Raw genomic sequence first — 10,461 nt, forward strand, 5'->3', positions numbered from 1 at the left:
TGGGTCCTCTGCTACTGCTCAAGATAACACATCCACTGCCCCACCCACAGCCACAGTCCGAACCCTTCAGGATGAGCTACCATCTCCATCTGCTACTACTTCTGTAGTCCCACAGTTATTATCTGAACAAAGATCTGACAGTGAGGATGAAGATGCTGTTCCATCTACTTCCACCCAGCATGAGACTTCAGGTAGGTTTTTTGATGTGCATCTGGACGTATATGTGCAAGCTAAAAGATAACTGTGCACCTATAATTTAATGTAATCTTTATCATTTTGACCATTGCTGAGTAGGTCATGTGTTATTTTTTACAGCTGCATGATTTAATTAATGTGCCATTATGTTGATGGAAATCCCCTGTAATGAACCGCCACTGAGTCTGACTGCTGAGGATGAACCTCTTTCAACTGACCCTGCAAACTGGCCTTCACCTCTGACTGACGGGATTCTGATGGAGCTGGTTCAAAGGGGACCAAGTAACATACCTACTGACTTTGTTTTCCCAAGGAATGAGACTGATGGGAGAAGTTGCCATCACCACTATTTTAGGAAGACTCTAGTAAGTGGTGAAAAAATGGCAAGAACTTGGTTAATATATTCATCAGTGCAGAACAGCCTCTTTTGCTTCTCTTGCAAATTGTTTTCGAACAAAAACATTCATTTAACAACTTCTGGTGTGGTAAACTGGAAACATGCTAGCGCATACCTCACCGCACATGAAAAAAAGCACAGATCATCTAAGTTGCATGAAAGCATGGAAGGAACTTTCAGTGAGGATAAGAAGTGGGAAAGGGATTGATAAGCAGGAGATGGCACTTTGGAAGAGGAGCGGGTGAGATGGATAGCAGTGCTAACACGTCTCATTGCTATTGTACAGTCATTGGCACTTCGAAATTTGGCTCTAAGGGGTCACACAGAAACACTTTTCACACCATCAAATGGGAATTTTCTGAAAGAGGTTGAACTGATGGTTATGTTTGATCCCACAATGAAAGAGCACATTAACCGTGTGTTAAGAGGAACAGCAAGTCACAACAGCTACATAGGCCATCATGTACAGAATGAGCTTATTGATTTGTTGAGCAGCAAAATCATAGCTGCTATTGTGGATGACATAAAGAAGGCTACATTTTTTTCAGTAATTCTGGACTGCACCCTGGATACAAGCCACACAGAACAGCTGTCAGTGATCATTAGAGTGGTGTCATTGATGGAGAAGCCTCAGATTAGAGAACATTTTATGGGATTTTTGGAGGCAGAGGAGTCCACAGGCCAGCACTTGGCATCCATGATTTTAAACAGACTAGAGGAGTTGGGAATTCCTTTTGAAGATTGTAGAGGACAGTCTTATGACAACAGGGAAAATATGAAAGGCAAAAAGAAAGGAGTTCAAGCCAGGCTCCTGGAAAAGAATCCCAGAGCTCTGTTTTTGCCATGCGCTGCACACACATTAAATTTAGTTGTATGTGATGCAGCTAAGAGATCTGTTGATGCTACGAGCTACTTTTGTGTCCTGCAAAAGCTTTATACATTATTTTCAGCCTCCGCCCAGCGATGGGCCATACTTAAGAGTCATGTGAGCATGACTCTAAAGTCGTGGACAGAAACAAGGTGGGAGAGTAAGATCAAAAGTATTGAGCCAGTGAGGTATCAGGGAGCTGCAGTGAGAGAGGCTTTAAAAGAGGTGAGAAACCAGACCAAAGACCCAGCTATAAAGGATGAGGCCCAGTCTTTGTTTGAGCAGGTGGGGTCGTACCATTTCAACATCTGCACAGTTGTATGGTATGACATTCTAACTGCAATACAACATGTCAGCAAACTCATGCAGTCTCCAAATATGCATGTGGACCTAGCTGTGAGTCTTTTGAAGAAGACTGAGCAAAGTCTCCAAAGCTACAGGGAAAATGGCTTTGTGGATGCACAGATAGCAGCCAAAGACCTTTGTAAAAAAATGAATGTGGGGGCTGTTTTGAAGCAGAAAAGGTTGAGGTCCACAAAGTGCCAATTCTCATACGAGTCACATGATGAGCCTTTCAGTGATGCACTTAAGAAGTTGGAGGTTGAATTCTTCAACGTTGTCGTTGATGAAGCTTTGTCAGCCATCACAGAGAGGTTTTCCACATGGAAGTTGTGCATCGAAAATTTGGGGTTTTGACCAATTTCCCAAGCCTTTCAGATGAGGAGCTGACGGAGCAATGCAAAGCACTAGGTGCCACACTGCATTTTTAAGGAAACCGGGATTTGGACAGCAGAGAGCTTGTCCAGGAAATCAAGAACTTCCCTAATATGCCACCTTGAGCTTATCACTTTCATGTATGATAAGGATCTATCAGAAATCTATCCCAACTTATGGACTGCTCTCAGGATTGCTCTTACTTTGCCGGTCACTGTGGCTCAAGCAGAGAGGAGATTTTCAAAACTAAAGTTGATCAAGTCATACTTGATTGAGGTCAACCATGTTTCAGGAACAACTCACTAACCTTGCCATCATCAGTATCAATCATACAGTAGGGGAGCAGATTTCATATGATGACATTATTGAAGAGTTTGCATTAAGGAAAGCCAGAAAGGTCAAGTTTTAGTTTGTGTTTTCTATTCTTAGTGCAATAATGCTGGGATTTTGCATATTTTATTTTATTTGTGTGTAAAAGGTTTGTACTTTATAATATTTTTTATATCTAACTGTATTTTTATCATGTACATAGTTTGTATTATTTGACGTTCTGAAGATTGTCATTGTGCTGCTAGCTGAGTCCTGCACTGGTCTGTCTGTCTTTGAGACAAATTTTAAAATAGTCCAGAATGTGGGCAATTTAGGCCAGTCTTCCTTCTGTTCGGGCAGCAAGTCGCTCCAAGTTGACCTCCATCTTCCGCACAAGTTCAAGGATCACAAGCACTCTGCTCAGTTGGGCAAAAGTGGCAGACTGCTTCTGATCCACTTGTGAAAGTCTGTCTCTAAGAGTCTCTACTTCCCGAAGTATCTTCTCAAAGAGATCAGACAGCTTGCCTGCTCGTCATCACAGCAACATACTCCGCTAAAAATGCCATTTCGGCTGGATTCAACCTAAATGACATTGAGACGAAAATTAGAAAATAGTTATGTTTGATTCAAGCATAAAATGTGTTCAGTGTACGTTTACTAAGCAAATACATACATAATATAAAAGTTGATAAACTTGTTCGTCATAAAGGCTTGTTAAATATCGTACTATAATAGCTCTCAGCAATTTTCTGTGTTGTGTCTGAGGTCAAACTTACATATTGATCTTAAATGCTTTGCATGCATTGCGAATTGCGGATTCTCCTCGCTCCTTGTGAATGCGCACCACTCTTTCCACAGCAAAGAATACAGAGTTCCAACGAGTTTGATTAGGTTGGAGGAACTGCAGATTGCATTCACGTTCCACTGTCTCAAACACTGTGCTTGACCTGCTGGTTTTATTCCCCAGGGCAGAACATTTTCCAAAAGCAGACCGAGATAATCTTCTGTAGATTTCATTGCCAACTTCTGCTACAGCGGCATCAACTGTGGCTATAAGATTCAGAAGATGGCATGCGAATTTTGGTGCTTTACAAGTTGGTGCTTAAGGCCAGTGTCATCATAAAGAATGGGAGATGCGTCTTGATATTCCAACTCTGACTCACTTTCATCTTCTGATGCCTCATCCATGTTGGACTCTTGGTTCTAATGTTCATCAGCAACATGGTCCTCTTTTTCTTCCACTCCATATAATCAAAAGGCCTTCACGATGTTTGAGCCACTGTCTGTCATTGTTCTGGTCACTTTTTCCCTGATGTGGCAGTCAGAATGTATTTCCTCTAATGCAGCAGCAAGGACAAATGTGTGGGAGCCTTTGACTCGTCGACAAGCCAATGCAACAGAATGTCTCTCTAGAGTAGTAGGGTCTATCCAGTGACAGGTGACACCTAAATAACTATGTTGTCTTGCAGACCAGCAGTCTGTTGTGGTAGCAATATGGTTCACAGCACTCAACTTTTTAATAATGATGCTCTTGATGTTCCTTGCAGCCTCCTGTATTCTAGCGCATAGTGTTTTTCTCATCATCAGTGTACTATGAGGATGCAAAGTTTCGATAATAGTCTTGAAGGATTGTGTCTCAACCACAGAAAATGGTTGGTTGGCTTCACAGACGAAATTTAGCACAAGTCTGTCACGGTTGGGCAAACAGGAGGAAACCCAGATGCAGGAAGAAACACATTTGAAATATAGTCCACAGGTTTTAATGTACATAAGCCATAATGTACAAAACTCACAGGGCCAGGAAACAAGACGAGCCGACACTAAGGGCTGCAGCAGAGTTCCTTAAATACACAGAGTCTTAATTGCTGAAGTGCAGGCAGCTGTGACTGCTTAGCAGGATCCACAGGAGGAGGGGTGGAGTCACAGCAGTCTTCACAGAAGCAGAGAGGGGGGTAACTGGAGCAGAACATGACACAAGTCTATCAACCGTTGCCTTTGTTACTCACTGTGGAGGGATCAATAAATCTGTGATCTTCTCACTCTTTGCAAGAGGCTCATCAGAGAAAGAAAATTTTCGCTTTTTGTCGGAAAAAAATGCCCACGTGGGCAATGACAGTGGCACCTGGAGGGACGTGATTGGTAGGAATTGCATCCCTGACCTGAACCCGAGCAGTGTTTTGTTGTTGGACTTCTGTGCACGCCATAGTTTGTCCATAACAAACACAATGATCGAACACAAAGGTGTCCATCAATACACCTGGCATCACGACACCCTAGGGAGGAGATCGATGATCGACTTAGTAGTCGTTTCAGGCAATCTCTGGCTGTGTGTTTTGGACACTCGGGTAAAGAGAGTGGCAGAGCTGTCCACTGATCACTACCTGGTGGTGAGTTGGATTCGCTGGCGGGGGAGGAGGCCGGAAAGACTTGGCAGACCTAAAAGTGAAAACGGGAAAACTTCAAGCAGGTACCGAGGGAAGTTGGTGACATTGAGTCAGAGTGGACTATGTTCTCCACCTCTATTGTCTCTGCTGCTTTCCGGAGCTGCGGTTGCAAGGTCTCTGGTGCCTGTCGTGGCGGAAACCCCTGAACCCGGTGGTGGACACCGGAAGTAAGGGATACCGTCAAGCTGAAGAAGGAGTCCTATCAGGCCTGGTTGGCTTGTGGGACTCCAGAGGCAGCTGACAGGTACCGGCAGTCTAAGCAAGCAGCGGCCCGGGCTGTTTTGGAGGCAAAAACTCGGTCCTGTGAGGAGTTTGGTGAGGCCACGGAGAAGGACTCAAAGAGATTCTGGCAAACCATCTGGCGCCTCAGGAGGGGAAAGCAGTTTTCTGCAGGCACCGTTTTTGGTGCAGGTGGGGATCTGCTGACCTCAACTGGGGACATTGTCGGACGGTGGAAGGAATACTTTGAGGATCTCCTCAACCCTGCTGACACGCCTTCCGTTGAGGAAGCAGAGGCTGAGGACATTGGGGTGGAACTGTCCATCACCCAAGTTGAGGTCACCGAGGTAGTCAAAGAGCTCCTCCGTGGCAAGGCTCTGGGGGTGGATGAGGTTCGTCCTGAGTACCTCAAGTCTCTGGATGCTGTGGGAGTGTCTTGGCTGACACGTCTCTGCAGCATTGCGTGGCAGACAGGAACCGTACCACTGGACTGGCAGACTGGGGTGGTGGTTCCCCTTTTCAAGAAGGGGGACCGGAGGGTGTGTTCCAACTACCAGGGAATCACACTCCTCAGCCTTCCTGGGAAAGTCTATGCCAGGGTACTGGAAAGGAGAGTCAGTCCCATAGTCGACCTCAGATTCAAGAACAACAGTGCGGTTTCCATCCTGGTCGTGAAACAGTGGACCAGCACTACACCCTCTTCAGGGTGCTGGAGGGTTCATGGGAGTTCACTCATCCAGTCCATATGTGTTTTGTGGATTTGGAGAAGGCGTTCGACCTCGTTCCCCGTGGTGTCCTGTGAAGGGTGCTCTGGGAGTATGGGGTCCGGGGAGCCTTACTCAGGGCTGTCCGGTCTCTGTATGACCGGAGCAGGAGCTTGGTTCGCATGGCCGACAGTAAGCCAGACCTGTTTCCGGTGCATGTTGGACTCCGGCAGGGCTGCCCTTTATCACCGGTTCTGTTCATAGTCTTTATGCACAGAATTTCTAGGCGCAGCCAGGGGCCAGAGGGGATCTGGTTTGGGGACCACAGGATTTAGTCTCTGCTCTTTGCAGATTATGTTGTTCTGTTGGCTCCAGTGAGCCAGGACCTCCAGCATGCATTGAAGCGGTTTGGAGCCGAGTGTGAAGCAGCTGGGATGAGGGTCAGCACCGCTAAGTCTGAGGCCATGGTTCTCGACCGGAGAAAGGTAGTTTGCCGCCTCTTGGTGGGTGGAGTCCTCCTTCCTCAGGTGGAGGAGTTTAAATATCTTGGAGACTTGTTCACGAGTGAGGGAAGATCAGAGCGTGAGATCGACAGGCGGATTTAAGCGGCGTCCGCCATTTTGCGGTCGCTGTTTTGATTTATTCCAGTCAAAAATAACACTAACAAGCAGCAAGAGGCCTAGTGTACTTGAGTAAAATTTGCATTTTTTTTCTGAGATTTACTCAGGTAAAAGTAAAATGTCTTATTTTGACAACTCTCACAAGTACAATTTACCCAAAAAGTTACTTAAGTAAATGTAACAAGTTACTCCCCACCTCTGGTTAGCACTGACCTCACAATGTCAAGGTCCTGGTACAAACTCCAGCTGGGTGTTTTGTAGATGTGAATGTGTGTGGTTGTGTAGCCCCACAATCTGTTCAGGGTGAACCTCACCTTTGCCCTATAGTAGTTAGGGTAGGACCCAGAAACCCTGTGACCCCAGAAGGGATTCAGCAGTTTATAAAAACAGATTGAAATATTCCTTTATTTAATAAATGTTACTGCTACTTTTGGTTAGCTTTCATTGCACTTAAGCATTTTATTTACCAGGTATTAGCCATCAAAATGCACACATACAATAGGAAACTTTTAAAAAAAACAAACAAATGCACATTTTCTTAAAATCCTGATTGTTAGATCACACTTTACAAGAAATGCAAACATGACATAGAGTTGACAAAGTTTTCACAAATTTGTCACACTTTTAAAGTAAAAGTAATGTCCAATAAGATTATCCGGAAAAAATAGCTATTGAATTTATTCATGAAAACCTAGATTAGATTGTAAGAACTCCTTTGAAAATAAACTGCTAATCAAACGTCTATTTTAAAGCACAAAGTGATTTTGCCTTGCAAAAAAAGTCTCTTCAGGAGTTCAGAGATCTTTTTCACCTTCACCCCATAGATGATTGGATTAAAGAGAGGGTGGTACAGTACAACTTGCAGAGTCATAATAAAACGTGCAGTTTTGTGCAAATCAACCTGCAGCCGAGCAATCACAATGTCATAAGAACACAAACAGGAGAAACTGATCAGGACCAGCAGGTGAGGCGAGCACGTCTGCGCAGCTTTTCTTCTGACGTTCATGCTGCTTCGATACGACACCAAAAGTATTTTTGTATAGGTAAAGATTATAAAAATCAAAGGTAAAAATATGTTATTAAGGAGCAGAAACACACCATAAATGACATATGCTGAAGATGAACCCATACAGTAAAGTTTGGAGATCACATTATTGCAGAAGACTCCATTTAAATTAAAATTACAGATCTTTATGCTACTTGTCAAAAAGAGTGATGGAATGATCTGACAAGCAGGCAAAACCCAAGATAGAACCAGCAAAACAGAGACGGTTGATTTCTTCATAATGCTTGCATATTGAAAAGGCTTACATATTGACACATACCTGTCATAAGCCATTGCAGACAACAATAAGAACTCTGCACCACTCAGAGTGTAATAAATAAATCCCTGAAATTGGCATAAAGAAAGAGAAATGATCTGTTGGTCAGACAAGAAGTCGATTAGAAGTTTAGGGTAAATATTTGTGCTGAAAAGAAGAGAATTTAACAGCAGAGCAGCAATGAAAATGTACATGGGCTCATGAAGACTTTTGTGAATGCAAATGAGACAGAAAATGGTCAAATTACCAAAAATAATTGAAACATATACGGTAAACATGATGACAAAATACAGTAATCTGTAACTTTGTAAATCCACAAAACCAGTAAAAGTGATATACGTGACATTAGAGTTATCCATTCTTTGATTCTAAACAAGTTGAAACAAAAGTATGAATGTTTTTAACGCTCACAACATGGACTTTGGGTCTCTTCACCTCAAAGTGGAGAGTTTCAGCAGGTGAATGTATTTTATTCAGCCTGTTCTTTCTCTGTGGATCTCATTAGCTTGTTGACAAAAGAGACATACTAGCGCTTGATTAGGAGATCTGAGATTTGTCAAGCATCTTTGACTATTTCTACCCTCTAAGCTTCCAATCTGGACAAGGATATAACTATTAAAGATAAGTAAGAATTTTTTATTGGTATAAAGGTGGATTGTTCATGTAACTTTGCAAATTTACTAAAACGGAGGGGCTCTAGAGACCTGATGCATATTACTTTTCTTTGCTTTACATGTAAAAAATTGTTGCACTTTCAGGTATGTTAGCTGGGGTTGTGGATCGTTGTGGATCATCAAGACCCTTGATTTACAGTTTAAACTGCAATTATTACTATGCAATATTTTGAAATGGTTTTATGTTAAAATACACTGCTCACAAAAATTAAAGGAGCACTTTAAAGAAACACATTAGATACATCAGATCTATATATGAAGTTGGATATCTATACAAACAACAACAGGACAGTGTCTTAGGAACAAAAGGATGCCAAGTCTTTTAATGGAAATAAAAGTTTTCAGCCTACAGGGGCTCAATTGTGTAGACACCATCAAATCAGAGTGAAATGAAGATGTTGCAGGCCAGTCCATTTTTTCAAAACTTCATTTCTGCAACTCAAAATGCTTTTCAGTATCTTGTGTGGCCCCCACCAGCTTGTATGCATGCTTGACAACGTGGTGACATGCTCCTAATGAGACGACGGATGGTGTCTTGTGGCATTTCCTCCCAGATCTGTGTGAGGGCATCCCTGAGCTGTTGTACAGTCTGAGGAGCAACCTGGCGGCGCTTAATGGACCCAAACATAATGTCCCAGAGATGTTCTATTGGGTTTAAGTCAGGGGATGGTGAAGGCCATTCAATTGTTTCAATTCCTTCATCCTCCAGGTACTGCCTGCATACTCTTGACACGTGAGGCCGGGCATTGTCGTGCATTAGGAGGAAACCAGGACCTACTGCACCAGAGTAGGGTCTGACAATGGGTTCTAGGATTTCATCTGGATACCTTATGGCAGTCAGAGCACCATTTCCTAGGCAGTAGAGGTCTATGCGTCCCTCCATGGATATGCCTTCCCAGACCATCACTGACCCACCACCAAACCTGTCATGTTGTCCTTATTGAGTATAAACTTTTGTCCCGATCCGATCACGTAATAGGAAATCGGGGCCGATCACGTGGTTTTGGACTCGATCGGAATCGGACTCCTTTGTCCGATCAGGATCGGATATTTAATTTATTCTCATTATGATCAGAGCTTTATATTTCATCTTATCATTACGGATAAATACCCCACTACAAGTCTGCATGTCATGAAAAGATCACAAAATGTCATCACCAGAAAACGCAGCAGCTCAAGCAGAAGGCTAACTTGTAAACAAAGCTAGCTAGAAACTTCCGGGATCAATAACTCTTTTAAAAACGCTTTAAACTGGCAGCAAGTGTCTCTATTGGTTTGTCATAACACAAACAACAACCTCTAAAGGTATTTCAACAGAAAAAGACAGTATTTTTTCTTTATAATGTGATGATCTTCATGCTGCAGACAGATGGCTACACAGCAGCTGCTAACTGCTACATGCTAGCGCCGTGATTTAACTCCTTAGGACCCGAGCTGTCCTTTGATCTGACAGAGAAATAACAGTTTAAAAAAAAATTAACTACTGTGGTAATAAAACTGAAAATGTAAAGTCTTAAGAACTTAAAAAAGAAGCACATAATCTTAAAAATAACTAAATAAATAAAACTAATAGAGATATGAGCTATTCATAAACACTCATCAAATTTTATGCTAAAACAAAATCATAATTAATTTCTAAGAATTTTAAATGAGGACAGGAATCACATTTGGTCAAAAATGTTTAATAGCTCTAAAGATGTTAAAGCTAAAGTCACTAAACTTTATCACATGGCTAATTATCACTTATATAACAAGAAAATTGCATTTTTTCTCAGTTTATATTTGCTGTATTTTTACTTTTTTATTCAAGCTACTTCACAGAAGTGTTCTATTTAAGTTTTTAATGATAAAAAAAGATTAATTAAATGTAAACAAAGGACAACACAAATCTGTTTCTTCAGTTTATCCATGTTTTAAATGTCTTATAAAAGTATCAGATCGGGACTCGGTATCGGCAGATACACAAAATCAAATGACTCGGAATCGGATCGGGCC

At 42.3% G+C, this 10,461-nt stretch overlaps 1 protein-coding gene across 1 annotated transcript; it reads right to left on the reverse strand.

Moving 5' to 3' along the window:
* Positions 1-7,203: 7,203 nt before the first annotated feature.
* On the reverse strand, positions 7,204-8,151 carry LOC112137957 (olfactory receptor 4K3-like). Its single transcript, XM_024260476.1, has one exon. The coding sequence runs from the start codon at positions 8,149-8,151 to the stop codon at positions 7,204-7,206; it is 948 nt and encodes a 315-aa protein (XP_024116244.1).
* Between the last annotated feature and the right edge of the window lie 2,310 nt (positions 8,152-10,461).

Source organism: Oryzias melastigma, linkage group LG21 (assembly GCF_002922805.2).
Source record: "Oryzias melastigma strain HK-1 linkage group LG21, ASM292280v2, whole genome shotgun sequence".
NCBI classification, from domain to species: domain Eukaryota; kingdom Metazoa; phylum Chordata; class Actinopteri; order Beloniformes; family Adrianichthyidae; genus Oryzias; species Oryzias melastigma.

Excerpts from the sequence above, each read along its gene's own strand:
- LOC112137957 (XM_024260476.1), bottom strand. The coding sequence starts at position 8,151 with ATGGATAACTCTAATGTCACGTATATCACTTTTACTGGTTTTGTGGAT.